Source organism: Trachemys scripta, chromosome 10 (genome assembly GCF_013100865.1).
Source record: "Trachemys scripta elegans isolate TJP31775 chromosome 10, CAS_Tse_1.0, whole genome shotgun sequence".
NCBI classification, from domain to species: domain Eukaryota; kingdom Metazoa; phylum Chordata; order Testudines; family Emydidae; genus Trachemys; species Trachemys scripta.
In genome coordinates, this window is record NC_048307.1 from 44,535,065 (window position 1) to 44,558,501 (window position 23,437).

Sequence of the window (23,437 nt, forward strand, 5' to 3'; positions counted from 1 at the left end):
GCAGACCCAAGGTCCGTCTAGCCCAGTGTCTCATCTCTGCCAGTGGCCAGCACCAGATGCCTTAGGGAAAGGTGTAGGAACCTGCAGTGGCAGATGTGGGGTGATCTGCCCCCATGAAAGTCTCCCCTGAGCCCCTAAGAAAGAGCAGCTGAACCCCTTAGTAGCATGACTCTAGATAGCCTCGATACCACCCGCTGTGAGTCCCTCCCTGCACCTAGCTGAGTGCTTGGCAGCCCTGTCCTGCCTGTGCCCTGTGGATGGGAGCTCGTAGCCTGCAGGTGCCCACAGGTGGCAGGTCCAGTCACGCTCTGGGCCTGATGCTTGGAGGTCCTGAGCACTGGCAGCTAGCATGGACTTAGCTGGTGTCGACCCTATGTCCCTGGGGGGCAGGGGATGGGAGGGGCTCCCCAGGAGAGGGGGGGGGCTGGCTCACTCTGAGTGGCAGTTTGTGTGTGGCCAGCAGGAGGCGCTGCAAGCCAGGCGAGGAGCAAGGGCTCCTTTTCAGCTGCCTGCCAGCTGCTGCAGCATCAGATTTCAGCCCGGGGACAGGAGGGCGGGGGCTGTCAGGCGGAGGGGAGTTTGGAGCGGAGCGGAGCTGAGTCATAGAGCTGAGCCAGCCGACCTGCAAACGTGGCTGGGCTGTACTGAGCGTCTGGCTGGGGCGGTTGGGGCAGCGCGGTGCGGGCAGGAGGAGCCTCTCCAGCCTGCTGTGCCAGGGCCAGCCAAGCCCTCCGGGGAGACCAGCAGCTGCTCCCCCATAGCCATGTGGGTGCCCCCCTCACAGGCAGCCAGCCCCAGCTCCTCGCTGCCTTCCCTCCTTGTGCCTTGAATCGCACCCGCCAGCTCAGGATCTGGGATCCAGGATCAGAGACAACAACCCTGGGGGATCCAGAGGTGTGCTGGTGAGAGAGGGGGCAGGAAGCCCCCCCCCCCAGCTGTGCTGGAACCCCACTGGGGCGCTGGCAAGGGGGAGCTTGGCAGAACCAGGTTAACCCTTTCAGGGCTGGCACACTGACTGCAGAAGAATCAGCGTCCCTGTCATTGAGGGGCCATCGCCTCTCTCTGCCTGTCGCTGACCCCTGCTCCCCTCTGCAGCTGCAATGAATCCTATGCAGAAGCTGCTGCAGCTGCCGGCCAGCGCGGTGAACCTGGTGAGGTTCCAGCAGGGAATGGCAGGTGAAGAGGCCAAGAGCCCGGTGCTGACACCTGACGGAGGGCAGCAGGTCTGGTACAACGCTATGCAGGCCGACGAGCTCCGTCTGCTCAAGTCGCCAGAGCAGGTGGCTGCCCCAGAGAACAGCACCAGTGGCAGCCAGACACAGCCACTACGGTAGGGCCACTGGTGGGAAGGGGGGCTCTTCACTTCCTTCTGACCAGCCTGGCTTGTGAGTTTGGGAGGCAGGGAAGGGATGAGAGTGCTTGGAGGACACAGAACCATCCTCCCCTTAGGAATAAAATGCTAGCAACCTGGTCCTCTTAAGATCTCAACTGAATGGTGGCAATAGTGGGATGAGATGGGAGGAGCCTCTTCCCAGAGAGACTCTGCCCCCGGGCTCCCCATTGTCAAACTGGGAGTGGGTTTCCTGCTCCTACAAATCCCTGATCTGCACTGAAAGGGAGGGAGAAGGGGAGTGGGTTCTTCACAACACTGCCCCCATCACACACCCAATCAGAGTGATATTAGGAGAGCTCTAGCCCCTTGGTCTGCCCTTCAAACCTCCGCCCTACCTAACTCTTCCACCGTCCCCAGCTTGGCCCGTGGGGGATCTGGCCCTACCAGTCTGTAACAGGAGTTGCTGAGTGTGTGTCTGGGACAGAGTCTCTCTGGGACACAAGGGCCTGCATTCCAGTCAATGCCAAGCATGCTTCAGGTGGCACTTGCTGGGTGATGGGGGCATGGGAAGGAGTCACCAGGGGCTGCAGGGGGGCATATGTCTACCTATGAGGGGATCTTGGGATGCTGGGGTGACAGACAAGGGTACAGCTTTAATGACTGCCAGTAAAGCACCTCTGAGCCTTGAGGGCCGAGTGCCACCCTGCTGTGTCCATGGAGCTGTCCAAAGGGCCCATCTCTTTGAGGGTGCAGGTGAAGCTGGCCCAGTGAAATCTGTTTTCTGTGTCTCCCTTCGTCCAGTCCTGACCTTGCGTCCTCTGGGCCCACTTGCCCTCCCCCCCAGGGCGGTCCTGCAAGGCCACTTCGTGTCAGTTGAGTGCCAACCCTGCTGCACCTTGTGTGCCTGCTGTTCCTGAAGTGGTGCCCTCACCCTGTGAGTCCTTCTCTCACCTGGGCCTGGCCCTGGGGGCAGGGGAAGGAGAGGATGATGAGGATACTATAGCAGCACCTCGATACATAGTTCCTTGCTCCATGCTGGAGTTGTGAATCCCCCGCACTGGGGGCTCCGTGCCCACTGAGCTCCCTGCCCCAGAGGAACCATGTAAGGGCTCTTGGCAGCACAAAATGGCGGTTTTGCTGTTCGTTGGGAGGGATTTAGCTCCGGCTTTCCCCAAATCTGCTCCCTTAGAGACAGGACAAGTCTGGGAGCACAGAACAGGTGACTGGGAATAGGGTATTAGAAAGGAAAGCGCCCAACTCAGCCTCACCTGGCGCCTGAGCATGGGGGTCACCTAGGGGCAGCCTCGCACTCTGTGGCGTGGTCCCAGCTTCAATCAGAGTTTGGGGACCCATCAGATGACCCCACCGCACGGAAGGTTTGGATGGAGGATTCCGGTTCAGCCTGCTCTAGAGGCGCTTGGGTCTGGACAAGTCTCCCTGTGCTCTGGGGGCTTGTCTCAGCCCCACCTGCAGATCTAATTGTTCCATTCCCATCCTTAATACCTCTGGTCCTACCCCTCTGGGAGCTGGGTGCTCCTCCTCTACCGAGCACCATGGCAATGGCTCCTGTGTTGCTTCATGGGCCTTCCCTGTCCATGCTGCGGTGCTGCATTTTGGGCAAGCTAGTATCTGTGGTGTGTTTATGGTTAATGCCCCCCTCCCAATTTGGGGGGAGGTGCAGCCTAGCTAGAAGGTGTGACTTCTCGTCCCCCCCCTTCCAGCCCCAGCCCACCCTCCTCACGCTTAGCTCTGACTCAATCCGGTCCTGCTCTGCAAGTCTTGAGGCTCGAACCTCAGAACACACTGGCGGAGTTCGCTCCGGCTCGGCGGCATCTGCCCTTGAATTGGAGATGTACTATTCCCTGGAAACTCTGGGGCTGCTTTTGGAAATGGCTTGGACTGTTTTGTCCCCATGTCACGTCTATGCCTTTAGGGAGCCTCAGGTGTGCTAACAAAGGGGCTGATCCCTTATAGGAAAGCCCCAGAGAATTGAATCGAGGGTTATACACTATCTATAGGGTTTTGTTTGAAAGCACCCTATAGAATGAAATATATAATTCTATCCCTGCTACAGAAGTCTGTGGAAAGGACACTATCAAATGCTGTGACCAGATTCTCAGCTGATGGTAATTATTGGATCCAGTGGTGCTCCACTGATTTACCCCAGCTGAGGCGCTGGCTGGTTTTTGTCCCTATTAAATCCCTGATTGGGGATGTGCGCATGGAGTGTCCAGTGACTCACAGGGAGCTCCCTGTGTGATGAGCTCAGACCCCGGAGTCCCCCCCGCCATGCATTTGGGAGTTCCTGCCCTCGGGGTCACATTGTGACTGGGAGTTTTGCCCCAGGTGGAATTGAAAAAGAGACACAGGTGCTGGGTCAGTTACTATTGATCGCCAGGCCAGGGACAGCCCAGGGAGCTGCAGGGTGGGCAGCCCGTACGCTAACCCATGCTGATGTGTCCCTGCCCAGCTGGGGATGGGGAGGCTCTGTCTCTAATTGGCAACAGAGGCCTTAGTGTCCATTACGGAGAGCTCCTGCCCACTGTGCTTAGACCCCAATATCCAGGTTGGGGGGGGACAGGCCCAGGGGCATCCAGCTGGGGGCAGTAGGGGGATGTTCAGAAGGGATTTCATGTTGCAGATGCTGGGGTCCAGCTGAGGTCCAACAAACTCAGCCCATAAGGGACTCACTTTCCTCCTGGCCCCAGAGACTGCTGGGAGGAAGGCACCTTGCCACCCTCCTCTCCCTTCCCCCCACCCCGTGTGTAACCCCAGCTGCCCAGGGCCTGTGAATGGAATAGGCATAAGAGAAGCCTAGCATTGAGGTTGCCATGGTGCTGTCAGTGGATTCCTGACGGGATGAATATTTCACAGGTGGCTGCGGGTTAGGTTCCCTGACCGAGGCGGGCAGCTCTGCAGCCTCCTGGGCCCTGCTCCTGTGGGCAGAGTCTGCAAGGGGGCTAGATCTCCCTGCCCACCTCTTCCTGGGCCCCTCAGCCCCTGTGGCTCGTGCTAAGCTGCCCCCTGCCCAGCTGTGCCAGGTTCTGCAGCGTGATGGTGGGGGCAGGGTGTGGGAGGTCTGCCCCACTGTCGGATGCAGAGCTGGGGCTGAGGGGAAATGGGACTGGGGGCCCCTGGCTACTGGAGTTCAGGGAGAAGGGACAGGTTTGGGGAGGGGGGCTGGCCTTGTGCTTGGCACAGGCCTGGGCAGTTCTGACCCATTTCTGCCCCTTATTCACCGTGTAGCCTTGGACAGTGCCCCTCCCCCCCCTGCCTTAGCACACCCAGGTGGGGAACAGGCACCTCACCATGGGCAGCAAGATACTGCTGAGCTCCAGTAAGTGCCCTGTGCATCCCTCTGCCCCCCACAACCAAATGATCAACCAAGGCCTCGCCTCCCCTCCCCCACCACAGCTGGGCCCTGTGCAGAGCCAGAGGTTACAACCAGGAGCCTCTCTGGTTTCCTGGGGTCTCCGGTTTCATTGCAGACTGAATACATTAACAGAGCTGCGGGGCTGGCTTCCCCCTCCCCCCATTCCTCTCCCTGTGGGGTTGGCTCCTGGCCAGCCCGCTCCCCTGGCCTGGGCCCAACTCTCTGGGAGCTGAGGAGGTGGGGGGCACTGAAATTCAGCCACCTCATTGATTCCCATGTGAGACTTGGTACTTGGGCCCTGAGTTCAGTGCTGAACTTCGGGGTTCAAAACTGGACCCCCGAGCGAAGTTCCTGGGGGACAAGGGATGACAATCAAATCGAGACCCAGGGAATGGCTGTGCAGAGACACTGTAAAACCAAGCAAACATGGTCCATGCAGGAATAAGTTGCTCAGACATCCCTGGGAGTTTGTGCAATGCTTTATTTGCCTAATTTAATCACACTTACAACACCAGCCTGGTGTTTATTTCTGACAAGTGGGTAGCGGGGTGGGGGAGACAACTTGCTGCCATTTCCCTGGTATGGCTCCTGTGCTGAGTTATCTGAGTGCCTTACTGATCTCTACAGACTAGGGTAAAGGGCTCAAATGTGTCATAAGCCCCACTCTGCTAATAGCAAAGGAAGATTCTCCTCTAGCTCTGGCACTGGGCTTTGAAATCAACAGAAGGTAGGAGCCTAAATACCTTTGAGGATCTGGGCTTAGGAGCCTGTGTGTTTGGAGCAGGGGGCTTGAGGCTGTGTAACCAGGGCCATGATGAAAGTCCCATAGGATTAGAGCCCATCTGTGGCTGTATGTCAGGTGAGTCCTTGTTGCACTTGACCCATAGCACCTGTTGCTCTGTGCCTAGAGCATAATAGGGTTATAAAGAATAGCCAGCATGGATTTGTCAAGAATAAATCATGCCAAAACAACCTAATTTCCTTCTTTAACATGGTTACTGGTCTAGTGGGTGGGGGAAGCAGTAGATGCAATATATTTTGATTTTAACAAGGTTTTTGATACATGACATTCTCAGAAACAAATTAGGGAAAAGTGGTCTAGGTGAAGTTACTGTCAGGTGGGTTCAGAACTGGTTGAAAGACCTTATTCAACGACTGGTTATCAATGGTCACTGTCAAACTTTGGGGGTGTATCAGGTCTGTACTAGTCAATATTTTCATTAATGACTTGGATAATAGAGTGGGGAATATGCTTATAAAACTTGCAGATGACACCAAGCTGGGAGGGGTTGCAAGCACTTTGGTGAGCAGGATTAGAATTCAAAATGGCCTTGATAAATTGGAGGATTGGTCTGAAATCAACAAGATGAAATTCAATAAAGAAGTGTAGAGAACTACACATAGGAAAGAAAAATCAAATGCACAACCATAAAATGAGAAATAACTGACTAGGTAGCAGTACTGCTGGAAAGGATCCGGGGGTTATAGTGGATCACAAATTAAATAGGAGTCAACAATGTGATGCAGTGGTGAAAAAGGCTAATAGTATTCTGTGGTGTACTAACAGCAATGTTGTATGTAAGACACAGGAGATAATTGTCTTGCTCTACTCAGCGCTGGTGAGGCCTCAGCTGGAGTATTTTGTCCAATTCTGGGCCCTACATTTTAAGGAAGTTTTGGACTAATTGGAGAAAGTCCAGAGGAGAGTAATCAAAATAATAACAAGTTTAGAAAACCTGACCTATGAAGAAAGGTTAAAAAAACTGGGTATGTTTAGTCTTGAGAAAAAGACTGAGGGGGACCTGATACCAGTCTTCCTATATGTTAAGGGCTGTTATAAGGAGAACGATGATCAATTCTTCTTCATGTCCACTGAATGTAGGCCAAGAAGTAATGGGCATAATCTGCAGCAGAGGAGATTTAGCTTAGATATTAGGAAAAGCTTTCTAACTTTAAGGATAGTTAAATACCAGAACAGGCTTCCAAGGAAGGTGTGGAATCCCCGTCATTAAAGGTTTTTAAGAACAGGTTGGACAAACACCTATCAGGGATGATCTAGGTTTACCTGGTTCGGCCACAGAGCAGGGGCTGGACTTGATGCCCTCTCGAGGTCCCTTCCAGCCCCACATTTCTATGATTGTATGTTCTGAGTGATGGGAGCCCGTTGTATCCTGACTGGAGCAAGCGGTCATTACAACTGAACTGGATTCTTTAGCCAAATTAACATGCAAACTATAACCTGCTCTGTCAGCCTGTTGCTTTCCTGGCTCTGCCCCTCTCCTCTCCTGATTGTTTCCAGACATGTATTGCATCTACTCACTGCTGCTTTAGTCACAGATTCTGACCCACTGTACAATACAGGCCATAAGGCTTCCCTGTATTACTCCCTGCTTCAAGTACTGTAGCTGTGCTTGAACTAGAGCAGATCTTTTTTAGAAAGACATTCAGTCTCGATTTAAAAATTACCAGTGATGGAGTATCCACCATGGCCCTTGGTAAATTGTTCTAACAGTTTTCAGAGTAGCAGCCGTGTTAGTCTGTATCCGCAAAAAGAACAGGAGTACTTGTGGCACCTTAGAGACTAACAAATTTATTAGAGCATAAGCTTTCGTGGACTACAGCCCACTTCTTCGGATGCATATAGAATGGAACATATATTGAGGAGATATATATACACACATACAGAGAGCATGAACAGGTGGGAGTTGTCTTACCAACTCTGAGAGGCCAATTAAGTAAGAGAAAAAAAACTTTGGAAGTGATAATCAAGCTAGCCCAGTACAGGCAGGTTGATAAGAAGTGTGAGAATACTTACAAGGGGAGATAGATTCAATGTTTGTAATGGCTCGGCCATTCCCAGTTCTTATTCAATCCTTTGTTGATTGTGTCTAGTTTGCATATCAATTCCAGCTCAGCAGTCTCTCGTTGGAGTCTGTTTTTGAAGTTTTTCTGTTGTAATATAGCCACCCGCAGGTCTGTCACTGAATGACCAGACAGGTTAAAGTGTTCTCCCACTGGTTTTTGAGTATTATGATTCCTGATGTCAGATTTGTGTCCATTAATTCTTTTGCGTAGAGACTGTCCGGTTTGGCCAATGTACATGGCAGAGGGGCATTGCTGGCACATGATGGCATATATCACATTGGTAGATGTGCAGGTGAACGAGCCCCTGATGGTATGGCTGATGTGATTAGGTCCTATGATGATGTCACTTGAATAGATATGTGGACAGAGTTGGCATTGGGGTTTGTTACAAGGATAGGTTCCTGGGTTAGTGGTTTTGTTCAGTGATGTGTGGTTGCTGGTGAGTATTTGCTTTAGGTTGGGGGGTTGTCTGTAAGCGAGGACAGGTCTGTCTCCCAAGATCTGTGAGAGTAAAGGATCATCTTTCAGGATAGGTTGTAGATCTCTGATGATGCGCTGGAGAGGTTTTAGTTGGGGGCTGAAGGTGACAGCTAGTGGTGTTCTGTTATTTTCTTTGCTTATGCTCTAATAAATTTGTTAGTCTCTAGGGTGCCACAAGTACTCCTGTTCTTTTTGTTCTAACAGTTAATTACCTCATTGTTAAAAATTCACACCCTAAGCTTGGGGCAGAGGTAGATATGCTGGAGAGTAGTGATAGGGTCCAGAGTGACCTAGACAAATTGGAGGATTGAGCCAAAAGAAATCTGATGAGGTTCAACAAGGACAAGTGCAGAGTCCTACACTTAGGAAGGAAGAATCCGATGCGCCGCTACAGGCTGGGGACCAACTGGCTAAGCAGTAGTTCTGCAGAAAAGGACCTGAGGAGTACAGTGGACGAGAAGCTGGATATGAGTCAGCAGTGTGCCCTCTTTGCCAAGAAGGCCAACGGAATATTGGGCTGTATTAGTAGGAGCATTGCCAGCAGATCGAGGGAATTGATTATTCCCCTCTATTCGACACTGGTGAGGCCATACCTGGAGTATTATGTCCAGTTTTGGTCCCCCCGCTACAGAAGGGATGTGGACAAATTGGAGAGAGTCCAGTGGAGGGCAACGAAAATGATTAGGGGGCTGGGGCACATGACTTACGAGGAGAGGCTGAGTGAACTGGGGTTATTTAGCCTTCAGAAGAGAAGAGCGTGGGGGGATTTGATAGCAGCCTTCAACTACCTGAAGGGGGGGTTCCAACGAGGATGGAACTTGACTGTTCTCAGTGGTGGCAGATGACAGAACAAGGAGCAATGGTCTCAAGTTGCAGTGGGGGAGGTCTAGGTTGGATATTAGGAAACACTATTTCACTAGGAGGGTGGTGAAGCACTGAAATGGGTTACCTAGAGAGGTGGTGGAATCTCCATCCTTCGAGGTTTTTAAGGCCCAGCTTGACAAATCCCTGGCTGGGATGACTTAGTTGGGGTTGGTCCTGCTTTGAGCAGGGGGTTAGACTAGATGACCTCCTGAGGTCTCTTCCAACCTTAATATTCTATGATTCTATTTCCCATCTGAATTTGTCTAGTTTCAACTTCCAGGCATTGGAACTTGTTATATCTTTGCTAGATCAAAGAGCTCGTTGTCAAATATTTGTTCCACGTGTAGGGCAAAGGAAGAGAAATGCTGCTTGAGAAATTACTAGAGTTTGATTTTTTTAAAAAATGTCTATTTCCTTTGTCTATTTTGACATGACGCTGGCAATTTATGTTTTAATGGTTATAAAGCTTTAACTTTCTGAATCTTGACCTCTACTATCATTAAATAATTGTCTGACCCCCTCTTCTCCCCCTATAATTTTCCACAAACCTGAACAATTAAATAGATAAAAAATGAAAAATATGCTTAAAAATGAACATCTATTTTATCCGTTGAAATTATAAAAATACAAATTGAATTGCGCCACTTTCAGACTGTGACCAACTCGGCCCTTCCCCTTCTCTTGCACAGCTCCTTGCGTCTCTCCCTGTGAGGCCTGGTCCATTAGCGCATGTCTCCTGCAGAGGAGAGGAGTGTGTGTAATTCCATTTCTCTTGTAGTGGCATGCCCTGGTTTGAATCAGGTCCATTGTGAGCAGTCCCTGCTGCTGGGAAGTGGCTCGGAAGGGCACCTCTCCGTGTCTATTTCCCCTCCTCGCTGTCCCGGGGCAGCCTCCTTGCTGTGGCCTTGGCAGTGGGGTTCCTGTTCTAGAACAGAGGAGGAGAGCTTTGGGTGCTGGCCTCCTTAAACCAGGTCCCAGGACTAACCCCCGTCAGGGCTCAGAGGCAGCTGGAAGGACAGATCAAGTCCCAGAGCTGGAGGGAAAGGGGTAGTGGAAACTGCTTACAGCTGTGAGCCTAAATACAGGAGAGGCAGGGGGATAGGAGACATTCCCTCTCCTTCCCTCCCCCCAATAATCCCACCACAAACTCGGCATCCACAGCACATATAGCAGCTGCCATGCTCTGGGCTGGGCCGAGTCCCTGCTGTGACAGCCAGCGATCTGTATGTGCCATGGCCCTGCCCAGGATGAGCCAGGCACTGTGGCCCACTGCTCTGAGCTGGCCCCCTCTCTTTGCACAGCCAGACCTCACAAGCCGGTGCTGAGAGATAAAGTGGTGCTGTGTGCTGTACATGCTGCCTGTGCCTGGCCCCATGCCACAGGTGGGTGCGGTGCCAGCTGCAGGAAAGGTTTCCCTGGGCAGAGTTTATGGCTGCAGCGCTGAGGGAGTCTGAACCCAGCCATGTTTTCGGGGTACAGCGTGCGATCGGAATGGGGGTCGGCACTGGCAGGCTTCCATGGATCCTGGATCCAAGAGCAGGGCTGGCCCAGCTCCTTACCCTGGACAAGTGACTCCCCCTGGAGGATCTGGCCTGATCCTTCACCCCACCCAGGCTAAGGTTCGAAAGATCTCCTGACCTCGCTGTCTGTTAATTTCCTGGCTTCCTCAGGACAGGGAGTGGAACCCCAGCTCCCGCGAGGGCTAGAGCAGAACCCAGCAGGCTGGGCACTCTCTCTTCAACCACAGGGTGCGCAGATCAGCCTGCTGCACCCAGCGTCAGAGAAGGGAGTGAATTGGCCTGCTAATGCACATTGTTGGGGTGGGGAGCTGACTCACCCCAGGCCTGAGTGCTCTGGGGGGCGAGGGGTGCTCATCCTACCAGCTGGCGAATGCAGTATTCCCGCTTCAGCTATCCAAAAGCCAGGAGTTTGGGCCCCAGAGATTTTAAAACCAGTGCATTTTGGGGTGGGGAGGGTCTTCACCTTCTGGGTTCTGAGTCTTTCAGTTGCGCTCGGGTCACGTCCAGCTTTTCTGCACATCCAGGAGGGCTAGGAACAAAACCCTTTCTCTGAACTAAAGCTGAGATTGTCCCATACTCACAGGAATCAAGCACTGGGGCTTTGACTCAAATATCAAATATCCTGAGACTCACAGTCAAACCGTGAGAGCTGACAGCCAGCGAATGGCTCTTTGGTGCCTTGGATCAGGGGAACTAGCCAGCAGGCATCCCCAGAATCTCCCCCTGCTGAGCCTTCGTGGTCTGACAGCTATCACTGGGGGGCCAGGACCTTGTGTCAGATATGGGGTGTTTCAGATATCCACCAGCTGCTGCTGGGATGAGCCACCCAGAGCCTAGAGGTTCCAACAAAGCATCTGGCCTCTGGGGGGCCCGCCAACCCCCGTCCCTGGACAGGAACACTTTCCAGTTTGCCTGTTGTTAGATCCTCCTTGCTATTCCTCTGGCACTCGGTCAGTTGATGGGCCAGAGACCCACAAAGCTTTGGAAGGTGGCAGCATGTCAGATCTGTGGCATGTATAGTCCATGCTGTGGGACAGGGGGCAGAGGGTATGGCCTGTCAGTCTACAAGCAGGGCATGGTCTGCTTTCTGTGGCTGTGCACATAAGAACATAAAAATGGCCATACTGGGTCAGACCAATGGTCCATCCAGCCCAGTGTCCTGTGTTCTGACAGTGGCCAGGTGCTCCAGAGAGAATGAACAGAACAGAGCAATCATCAAGTGATCCATCCCTGGTCGTCCAGTCCCAGCAACTGGCAGTCAGAGATTTTGGCTAATAGCCGTTGATGGATGTATCCCCCGATCAACTTATTTAATTCTTTTTTGAACCTGGTTATAGTTTTAGCCTTCACAATATCCCCTAGCAATAACCTCCACAGGCTGATTGTGAGTTGCATGAAGAAATACTTCCTTTTGTTCGTTTTAAACCTGCAGCCTGTTAATTTCATCTGTGTGATCCCTGGTTCTTGTGTTATGTGAAGGGGTAAATAACCTTTCCTTATTCACTTTCTCCAACCATTCAAGATTTTATAGACCTCTATTGTATCCCCTTTTAGTCATCTCTTTTCCTAACTGAACAGTTCCAGTCTTTTTAATATCTCATCATATGGAAGTTGATCTAGACACCTAATCATTTCTGTTGCCCTTTTCTGAACCTTTTCCAATTCCAATATGGGGCTACGAGCACTGCACACAGTATTCAAGATGTGGGCATACCATGCATGTATATAGTGGCATTGTAATATTTTCTGTTTTATCATCTATCCCTTTCCTAATGGTTTCTAACATTCTGTTCACTTTTTTGACTGCCACTGCACCTTGAGGGGATGTTTTCAGAGAACTGTCCACAATGACTCCGAGATCTTTCTTGAGTGGTAACAGCTCATTTAGACCCCATCATTTTGTACGTCTAGGTGGGATTATGTTTTCCAATGTGCATTACTTTGCATTTATCTTCATTGAATTTCATCTGACATTTTGTTGCCCAGTCACCCAGTTTTGTGCGATCCCTTTGTAATTCTTCACAGTCAGCTTTGGGTTTAACTATCTTGAGTAATTTTGTAGCATCTCCAGACTTTGCCACCTCACTGTTTACCCCTTTTTCAAGATCATTTATGAATATGTTGAACAGCACTGGTCCCAGTACAAATCCCTGGGGGACACCACTATTTACCTCTCTCCTTTCTGAAAACTGACTGTTTATTCCTACCCTTTGTTTCCTGTCTTTTAACTAGTTACTGGTCCAAGAGAACCTTCCCTCTTATCCCATGACAGCTTATTTTGCTTAAGAGCCTCAAAGGCTTTCTGAAAGTCCAAGGACACTATATCCCCTGGATCCCCCTTGTCCACATGTTTATTGACCCCCTCCAAGAATTCTAAGAGATTGGTGAGACACCATTTCCCTTTACAAAAGTTGTGTTGGCTCTTCTCCATCAAATTTTGTTTGTCTATGTGTCAGAATTATCAGACACATACATGCACCCAGCATTGGGGCAATAGGGAGGGCTACACCTCTGGTGATGGGGACTTCCTAGGGGGTCATTAACAGACTGGCTTTGCACAGTGATCACAATGTCACTTGGAATCATGTGGGGCAGCATCACACGCATCTGCAAAAAGAGACCATTTTCTCCTGGCAGTGTGCTAGAACCCAGGAGTCCTGGCTTCTATTGCCAGCTCTGGCCTTGGGTGTGTCACTGCCCTCTCTACCTCTGTTTCTCTGTCTGTGAAAGGTGGGTGATGTAGACCCCGCCCCGGGGACTCAGGAGAGTAAAAATAAATTGTCAAGCGCTACGAGCTCCTCCGTTGGAAGGGGCCGGGCAGAGTGGTATCTGCTTCAGCTGCAGCATTGGGGGGAGGGGTTCCTGCTTCTCCAGGGTCCCCCAGAGAGCATGTGGCCTGAACTCCCTTGTAGGGCAGCAATTCAGCCTTAGTAGCACATGGCCATGGCTGCGGTTACTGGATCTCTGCTCAGTGGGGGGAGCCTTTGAGCGGTCAGCCTCATCAGCTGGTCCCCTCACCATGGACTAGGCTGGGAGTGGGGGCAGTGGCTGTGTTCATGCTCAGTTGTGGGCTGGTGTATGTGGCATACGCTCTGTCTGTGCATGGCTGAGAGCTGCCAAAACTTGTTACGTTTGTGTCCGCTCGGCTGCTGACAAAGGTCCCTGTGACTTGCAGACACGATGACCTGAAGGAAATGCTGGATAGTAACAAGGACTCACTGAAGCTGGAGGCCATGAAGAGGATCGTGGCTGTGAGTGTCTCCCGCAGGGCGGGGTGGGAGTGAGACATGACCTGAGTGCCAGGAGCTCCTGAGTTCCTGCCCCAGCAGTGACAGTGTCACTGTGCAACCTGAGCCAGTCGCTGCCCCGCAGTGCCTCAGTTTCCCCTCTGTGGAGTTTCCCTCCCCACTGTCATTTGTTCCCAAAGCTCATGTTTCAGGGCTTCACATAGCCACCTGCAGGGGTCAGAAAGGGTCTCTCCCCCACACGTATTCTGGGTATTGGAGGTTTTTTTGATCTCCTTCCTCTGAAACTTGAGGGACGGCCAAGCTGCAGGGGGGACATTAGGCGGGGTGGGCCAGGCTCTGAGGTGGTATGAGCACAATCTCTCTCAGCTGCTTGGCTGCCTGGTTTTTCTCACATGCTCAGGGTCTCACTGATCACCATATGCGGGGGTCAGGAAGGAATTTCCCCCCAGATCCAATTGGCAGGGACCTCGAGGGTTTCATCTTCCTCTGCAGCGTGTGGGTGCGGGTCACTTGCCAGGATTACCTGGGTGTATCTCATTAACCATTTCCCTGCCATTGAGGGGGCTTTGGGTACTGGTGCCCCTTGGTCGCTCCTGTTCTCTGCCTGTGGCACATACTATCTAGGTGCCTGTGGACTGTGATCCCTTGGTCTAATTTCGGAGGGTGAGTTTAGTGTGCCCGTGTGGGGTGGTGTATGTGTGAGACATAGGAGAGCAGACTGAAAGGATCTGGTGGTCCCTTATGGCCTTAAACCTTCGCCACATATGAATCATCATCCCCGTACCCAGATAGGGAGATTGAGGCACAGAGAGAAAAAACCTCCCTGAGATCACGCAGTGAGCCGATCTCAGAGCTAGGAATAGAACTTGGTCCTTCCTGGTTTCCAGTCCTGGGCTCATTCCCCCGGACCGCGCTGCTCTGTTATCCCTCCCACCATGTTCATAACGCCCCCACCCTCCAACTTTCTAGAGCTGGGCAGCAGCCAGCTCCTCTGCTAAAGGGGCTCGGAGTGGATCAGGTGTCTGGGCACTCATGCCCTCTAGTGGTGGGGGTCCTAGAGGGGGCTGTGAGGCCACATACTGCTGTTATTATCATGGGTATTGTGATGGAGCCTCAGAGCCCCAATCATGGATCAGGGCCCCAGTGTGCTCGGTGCTGTAAACACACACACACACACACACACACACACACACACACACCACAAGCTAGTGGGGTTCTGCTTTCTAGCCCAGGTGGTGGCGGCCCATGTGTCTGGCCCCACAGCTCCTGGGTTCTCCCCCCAGTGCTGCTGTATGTGTGCGGCATTCTGACAGCCTGGTGCTGGGCGCAGGCTGGGATGCCTGCAGATGTGTTGTCAGGTCACAGTCTCTTCTCTCACATCCCCAGATGATCGCCAGGGGAAGAATGCATCCGACCTCTTCCCAGCTGTCGTCAAAAACGTGGCTTGCAAGAACATTGAGGTGAGCATCTCCTTCGGGGTCACAACAAGCAACTTGCGAGCCAGCAGGGGGCAGCATTTGGGAGGGACGGTACCTGCCAGGGGGTTGCTTGCAGCTTGCCTGGGTCTGATCTGCACACATATGCCAGGGCAGGAAACTGCTCCCATATAGGACACTCACTCCCTGTGCTAAGTGGCAATGGCAAGCTGGCTTTGAGGGGCCCCCGTAACACCCAGTGGGATCCTGCTGCCCTCTGCAGCAGCGATGGCCAGGTGGGGTTGCCTGGAGGGCTGTGGGGTTGTTGCACCCCGAGACTGGGCAGCAGGGTGGCCACGTGGAGAGAGATGGACATGGGACGGCATCCCAGCCCAGGATTGCAGGAGGAACCAGAATCCAGCCCAGACCCTGCTGCAGCAAAGAGGATTCTGGGAGAAGCAGCTGTTGTGATGCACTCAGCTTGCTTAGCATAACTTCCCTGTGACATTCCTCATAGCCCACTCCTCTAAGCTCATGCCCTCCTGCCTCTGCCCCCCGCCTCGATACCCGGGGCCTCTAGATGTGGGGGCAATCACCCCTCTTCGCTGGCAGCCTGGCATGGCAGTGGAGGAAGCAATGAGGGAGGGAAGCAGACAGGGTGGAGCGGGATTTGGAGCCTGGCTAACAGGGTTCGGTCTCTGCCCGTGTGTCTGGCAGGTGAAGAAGCTGGTGTATGTCTACTTGGTCCGCTATGCGGAAGAACAGCAGGACCTGGCCCTGCTCTCCATCTCCACCTTCCAGCGTGGACTAAAGGTCAGAGGTCACGGGCAGAGGGGGTGGGGACTGGAGTGTGGGCACCTCAGGGGCTGACGGTGGGCTGGGGGATGGTGCTGCCCCAAACCGAGGCAGGAGAGGACTGTCCCACCTATTTTCCAGCAATGGCAGTAGATGCCTCTGCTGGTGCTCACTGCTGGGATCGGGGTGGTCTTGCCTGGGCTTAGGTTACAGAGCCAGGGGCAGGGAAACCCTGTGGCCATGGACCAGGCCCTCTGAATGGAGGGGCTTTTGTATGCCTGCACCCCCACACACCTGCGCCCCCACACACCTGCGCCCCCACACACCCGCGCCCAGACTGAAGGCAATCAAGAAACATTGGGCATCCTGCTGTGGCCCTCTAACTATAAACCTTCCCCAGCACTGGGGGCCCTCCCCGGAGTGAGACTCGGACACACTTCTCTGGTTCCTATCGTCCAGCTGACCAGAGAGTCACCCTCTGGAATCTCCCCGGCGCAGCCCGCCCGGAAGACCAGCAGATGGGGGGAAGTGAGGAAGGGAGCAGGCTGGGAGGCCAAACGGGGCCTCTGCTGGAAAGTTAGCAATGCCCCAAGTGAGCAGCAGCTGCTGCAGCCCTGACATTTGGGGTTACCCAGTGCCCCAGGAAGCAGCCCCCACACTGTCCCTAGTGAGACCTCCCACCCCATTAATGGCCCATGGTGCTGCAGTCTGGATTCATCCATGCGCTCCACACATACAGGTCTCGGGGCTGTCAGCTCAACCTGCTATGGGTGAGGTCAGGGACAGGTACCCTAATCCCACCTGCAACAATGGACCACGACTCCTGATGCCAAAGCTGCACTCCAGCCTCTCCCAGTTGGACTGACAGAGAACAAGGGACAAACTGGGGCGGTCTCTCTTAGGATCCTCCCTAGCAGGCACCCGCCCATCCCACTCCCATGTGTTACCATCCCAGTGCCACCTCAGAACAACCTGCTGCCCCTTCACCCTTGGCACAGCATGGCGTGGGCTCTGCATGTCACTGCAGCACCACAAAGTGAGCCCGGGCAGTGCCTAATCCCGAAGTGCTTTGCCGAAGCTGGCCCTGGGGGGTGGCTGGCTGTGCTGGGTTCTGATGCACAGGCATGTTCGAAGCAATTCCTTGCCTTTCTCCCCTCCATACCCGGTGCTCTTTTGGTGCCCAGCTCCCAGGGTGCTGCTGTGGAGGAAGAGAGAGTGCTGCCCCCACAGTATCTGTCCGCATCTCCGCTTCCTCTTGGAGGTGCAGATTGGTCAGAATGAAGCGATAGGCACAAGGGGAGGCTGGAACCAGATGGCCCCATGGTGAAGAGCTGGGGGCCTTTCAGGGTGTGTCTACAGTGCAGTTAAAACCTGCCGCTGGCCTGTGCCAGTTGCCTCAAGCTCAGGCTGGAGCCCAGACTCTAGGACCCTGCAAGGTGGGATGGTCCCAGAGACCGAACACCTACACCCCATAAATAGCCCCTTAGCCCAAGCCCGAGTCAGCTGGCACAGGCCCTTAGAAGTCCAGTCCCTGAGAGCTGATGGTGGGTGCCAGCGCTGGCCCTGCTGTGGATAGTCTGTGCTTTTGCCATGTGGATCCAGGGGTCCAGTGCTACACTGGACAGTAGCGGGTAGAAGAACTCAAAGGGGCCCCTGGCAGAGAGGCCGCTGTACCCCAGCCAGACCTTTCCAGGCACTTGGCAGAGCTCAGCATGTGGGGTTATTGGGCTCTGGGTCAGGTGTGAGGCTGTGATCCGCGGGGGCGGGGCGGGGAGGGCGCAGGCGGAGGCAGAGCCAAAGCAGTGGATTGCATGGGGGGAGTGCGCTCCCTCCTCCCCTTCCCAGCTGCTCACACCTTCCCCAAAGGGTCCTGGTATAAAGCCCTATGTGGGTGGGGGGCCCTCCAGGGACCCCTGCCTCTGAGAAGCTATGGGGAAGGCCCAACTTCTGGCACTGGGAGGCCTGGGGCTCCCGTGGGATTGGGCAGGGGTTAGAGAATGGGGTGAGATCAAAAGAGCCGGTACCAGGTTTGTGTCCCTAGCAGCTCTGCTCTGGAGCCCTTGTGCTCAGACTGCAGCAGGGCCCCTGGCCATTCACTTCTCCCCCCTCCCCGCCCCCCATGGGGCCACCATAATCCTGGGGGGCTGGTTCCTGGAGGTGCTGAGCACCCACAATTCCAGCTAAATCCCGCCCCCCAGCCCCCGGGAGCCAGGCCTGGGATCCGAAGGGGGCACTGGCCAGAGAGATTGCAGATCTGTGTTAATGAGCAAGAGTCTCACCTCGCAGGGAATCAATTTCCAAGTGTGCAGTGCAGTGCCAAGCGAACCCCTCTGCTTCCCTCTGGCACCCCCGGGTGCTGCGGGGCCCTCACCCTGCCCGATTGAGTCAGGAAGGGTGCTCCGCGGTGAAGCCTTCCTGGAGCTGCCTCCATGTCCCCCCCACTGCAGGATCCCAACCAGCTGATCCGGGCCAGTGCCCTGCGGGTTCTCTCCAGCATCCGGGTGCCCATCATAGTGCCCATCATGATGCTGGCCATCAAGGAGGCGGCAAGACGGCTGCTTGCGCAAGACGGCTGCTCATGCCATCCCCAAGCTATAAAGGTAACTGGGACAATGGGCTGCATCCCCGCCCCCCTCCTGAAATACATGCTGGGCTCACTTTGCCCGTGCATTGCACCTTGGGCCGTCATTTACACCGGTGCACAGTGGGGACTCCCACCACCAAATCCCAGCCACCCACTTTTCACGGAGGAAGGTACAGGGCACAGGGTGATGGTGCCCTGGGGCCTCTTGTGACTCAGTCAGATTGCACGGAATCAGAATTCTGGAGCCCTCTGGTTTTGTGCATGGAGGACTGTGACGTTTTGGGGATCACCCAGACCAGTATGGGGTTCTGTCACCACCTGCCTTGTGACTTTGGATGCCTTAATGCTAGGCTGCTATGGCTCAGAGCTCTGACCCCAGTAGCCAGCCTGCCAGCAAAAAGGTCTCACCCTGGCTTCCATCAGCCTAGTTACTCCTGGCAGGGTGACCGCAACAAGCACTTCCGGTCCCAACTCCCCCCAGATCCATCTGCTTGAGTTCTTAATTGCCAGACACCGGGACTTTCCCCTCTGGCTCGGCACCCCTGCAGGGGTGAAACCTGCCCCAGGTTATGAGCTCACTTTGCCACACACAGCATGCCCACCGGAGACCTGCATGGGGCATAGATCAACAAGAAGTTTGTTTAGATTCAAAGACGGAATAGTCAAGGAAGCAAACAGCTGAGTTACACAGAAAATAAACATAAAGGCGCGGCCCTGGCTGTACACTTCTCTAGGAGCTAACTTCCCTTCTCTAATATCACTACCTATTGCCTCTGAACAGTCTCCCTGCATGCCCCCTGTTATAGAGGGGATCCCGTGTTTCATGGACAGCACCCCGCTTAGATGCTGGTCCTTCACTTCAACCCCCTTCCCTTCTAACAAGGTTTTTTTTCTCTCAGACTATGGTCATCCATGGTTACACAGAGAGGGGAAACTCCCTCCTGCCTTAGTGTTCCAAGACTGGGGTTTTCTTCTCAGTTTAAATGGCTTTCTATTAACTTTAAAGTTGTAAAGCCGTTGTCTTTCCCTCGGTAGTAGGATGCTAGGTGCATGGAGACACACTGGATGAGGCAACATCTGTTCCTGGACCAGCTGCTGTTGGGAGAGAGACAAGCTTTCAAGCCACCCAGAACTCATCCTCAGGGCTGGTGTGGAGTTAATTTTGTGTGAACAGCTAGCGTGGGAGGCGCGCCTCCCTGCCCTATTGCGGCTCCACTCTGCTGTGAGGAGGTGCTGCCATAGCACCCCGGTTACAAGTACAGTGTTCTACACATACAGCCCCGCCTACATTCCTAGCCAGAGCCTGGATACAGATCTCCTACTGACCATCCAGGGCAGAGCATTACCAGCTTTCAGAAACGACCCTGCTTGACGTATATTAATACACAAGAACTTGGTATACAACCAGTTGATTCAATTGCTTATTCTTTGGGGGTCAGACCCTCTGTTCTCTCACTGGGGACACAAATATGTGAGCCCAGGAGCTCCTCTCCCCTGTTGTTCAATGCCAATACAGAGTGATGCAGCAGGGCATCCCACTGCCCCCCCCCAAAAAAAAACCCCTCATGAACTGCTCCCCCTAGTACCGTGGCCAGGAACCGCAGGTAGCAGGAGGGGCTGTGGGTGAGATGTTTCTCAAGGAAATGAACAGTAAGTGGAAACAAGACCAGCAGCCAAACACTTCTGTTTGCCAGGTCAAGCACTGACTGCCCAGATAATGCAGCTACAGTAACTGACAAGCCATCTGGATCCTACTGATACATGACTGGCATGGAAAACATCTGAAAGAGCCACTATTGGGCCACTGAGGGCCAAGATGTAGGGCTTTGAGCATGTGGGGATTTTGTTTAAAGTTTTACAAAACCTCCTATTTAATAGGAATGTTTGGATGGGTTTCTTAAAAAATATATTTTTCAAGGAGATCAGGTTGGTGCTATTTCTTGGGTTTTGGCTTGGATCTAAACCCTAAAGATACATTCTGGTTCAACCACAGACTCTGGGCTCAGTCAGGGTGAGATTCTCTGGCTCCTGTGATACAGGAGCTTGGCCTAGCCGATCCTAATGCAGGCTGGCCTTCCAATCCATGGATCTGGAAACACTCCCCAGGGCTGTTTTTGCAAACTTTGCAGGCTTGTGCTGGCGTATGCAAACCTGGGGGGGGTGAAACTAGCAAGAAACTGGCTACGGTCTGTTTTTGTTGCTCCAGTGGAGAGTAAAACGATGGAAGCAAATAAACGGGCGGAATAAGAGTGAAAAGTCGATTTGATTTTTTTTTTTTTTTTTTAAATTCTGTTTGTTTTAGCCACTGAGACAATGCGTGTGATATAGACCGGGAATCCTTGGGCTGAATTCTGGGTGTGCTTTCCCCCTTGTTCATGGTGTAACAGCCCAGAATTTGGCTGTTGGATTTTGTTTACTGGACAGTTCCTTGTCAAAACCCAGCACTCCGGTCTGCCTCAGGCTATTGGGTCCTTCATAGTCCATAGAATGAATGGACCCAGAAAGCACGTGGCCTTGCAGCATGGATCAATACAGGCCGTAATGAACCAAAGGTGGGCGGGACACTATACAATAGGATAGGCTGCTGCAGAAAGGTGACAGAGTGTCTGGCACTGTCCTAAACTCCAGGCAAGAAGGTGCATGTGGGTCAGAGGCCGAGGAATGGAAGGGATAAAGCAGGAGGCTAGGAGAATAAAGCACAACCTACCTTGCACTTGACCCAGAATGAACATACAGTTCACTGAACCTGGTGTGAATACCACTAAGTGATTATGTGCCTGCATCTCACATGTTAAATATTTAACCTTTAGTTATTGTTAGAAGGAACCGAGCCGCATTAGCTAAGAACATAAGAACGGCCATACTGGGTCAGATCAAAGGTCCATCTAGCCCAGTATCCTATCTTCCAATAGTGGCCAATGCTAGGTGCCCCAGAGGCAGAGGTGAAAGTAACTTAAAGGACTTACCCCTGAGCTGGGGTGAGGGGCCTCAACCGGAAGGGGTGTGGCCTCAATCGGAAGGGGCGTGGCCTTTAAATCCCATGGCCCTTTAAATCAAGATTTAAAGGGCCCAGAGCTCTGGCTGCAGTAGTGGCAGCTGGGAGCCTTGGGCCCTTTACATCACCGCCGGAGCTACCAGTTGCAGCGGCAGCTGGGAGCCCTGTGGCTCGGGGGCAATTTAAAGGGCTCAGGACTCTGCTGCAGTAGCTGCGGCCGGGGCGGTAGCGGTGGCTGGAACTCCGGGCCCTTTAAATTGCTGCCCGAGCCCTCGCTGCCAGAGCCCTGGGGTAGCGGCGGCAAGGCTCCGGCGGTGATTTAAAGGGCCAGGGGCTCCCAGCCGCCACTACCACAGTGGTGCCCCTGGCCCTTTAAATCACCGCCCGAGCCCCAGGGCTCCTGGCCGCCTCTGTTACCCGGGGGCTCCGACAGTGGGGTTCTGGCAGCAATTTAAAGGGCCAGGGGCTCCGGACACTGCCGGGAGCCCCAGGCCCTTTAAATCACCGGCCTGGGGAAGCCGGTCCGGTACAGCGCACCGGCTCTTGCTGGTACGCCGTATCAGACCAGCTTACTTTCACCTCTGCCCAGAGGGAATGAACAGAACAGGTAATCATCATGTGATCCATCCCCTGTTGCCCATTTCCAGCTTCTGGCAAACAGAGGCTAGAGACACCATCCCTGCCCATCCTGGTTAATAGCCATTGATGGACCTATCCTCCATGAATTTATCTAGGTCTTTTTGGAACCCTGTTAGTGTCTTGGCCTTCACAACATCCTGCTGCCTATTAATTTCATTTGGTGACCCCTAGTTCTTGTGTTATGAGAAGCGGTAAATAACACTCCCTTATGCACTTTCTCCACACCAGTCATGATTTTATAGATTTCTATCATATCCCCCATTAGTCATCTCTTTTCCAAGCTGAAAAGTCCCAGTCTTATTAATCTCTCCTCATACAGAAGCTGTTCTATTGCCCTTTTCTCAACCTTTTCCAGTTCCAATATATCTTTTTTGAGATGGGCGACCACATCTGCACACAGTATTCAAGATGTGGGCATACCATGGATTTATATAGAGGCAATATGATATTTTCTGTCTTATTATCTATCCCTTTCTTATTGATTACCAACATTCTGTTTGGTTTTTTGATTGCTGCTGCACATTGAGTGGAGGTTTTCAGCTGACACCTAGAGGAGGGAGAAATGAAACCAGCAGCCAAACGCTTCATAGGGACCCCTCTCTAATTGGGATCAAGCTGTTTGCTCTGCAGGGAAGCTCAAAAGCTATCTATTTACTGCTTCTGTGAGAGGGGATGGAATTGGGACTGCTCAGCTATGGATCATTGGCCCAACACTGCTAGCAACTGATGGAGATTCTCCTTGGCTCATAGGCTAGGAGCAGGGGGATCTGGGGCCTAGTTGCGCTGTTGCAGAGTTGCAAAGGTCGGTGAGGTGCAGCACAGCAGATCCTGCCTCATTCTCTTCCAACACACCACAGTCCTGCCTGCTTCGCTTGTCTCCCCTTTCGCTCAGGGGGGGCGGGGGATAGGGCTCTTCCAGTACCTCTCCCCTCCCCCTGCTGGTAGCATCACCCACTGCTGACTCTCCCTTGCAGCTTGGATTCGGATCAGAAGGACCAGCTGATCGAAGTGATTGAGAAGCTGCTGGCGGATAAGACCACAGTGAGTGGAGATGGTATCCTGGGGGAGCCACATTAACCACGTGGGGTGGGGGTAGCGGGGCACTGTATTATTAAAGGATCCCCTTCCCAAATTTCAGGCAAAGGCCCATCGAATGTACAACTCCAGGGGTCCCAGGAAGATAACCCAGGAGCTGGATTCTTAAAGGGCCAGCATTCTGCCACCCTTGGATGGGGGTGCTATTAAACTGTAACCATCACTGACCCTGCTTTTCTGTTGGCTGATCCCAGTCTCCTACCCATGTGTCCTATTGGAAGTGCCTTCAGA

At 53.2% G+C, this 23,437-nt stretch overlaps 1 protein-coding gene across 1 annotated transcript in view; it reads left to right on the plus strand.

Moving 5' to 3' along the window:
* Positions 1-620: 620 nt before the first annotated feature.
* The window catches only part of LOC117883986 (AP-3 complex subunit beta-2-like), a 50,856-nt gene continuing 28,039 nt past the window's right edge, over positions 621-23,437 (plus strand). The window contains 7 exon segments of the mRNA XM_034783977.1: positions 621-1,330; positions 13,611-13,690; positions 15,070-15,143; positions 15,816-15,911; positions 18,341-18,450; positions 18,452-18,493; positions 23,086-23,152. Coding sequence (XP_034639868.1) covers positions 1,101-1,330; positions 13,611-13,690; positions 15,070-15,143; positions 15,816-15,911; positions 18,341-18,450; positions 18,452-18,493; positions 23,086-23,152 — 699 coding nt within the window. The 5' untranslated portion in view covers positions 621-1,100.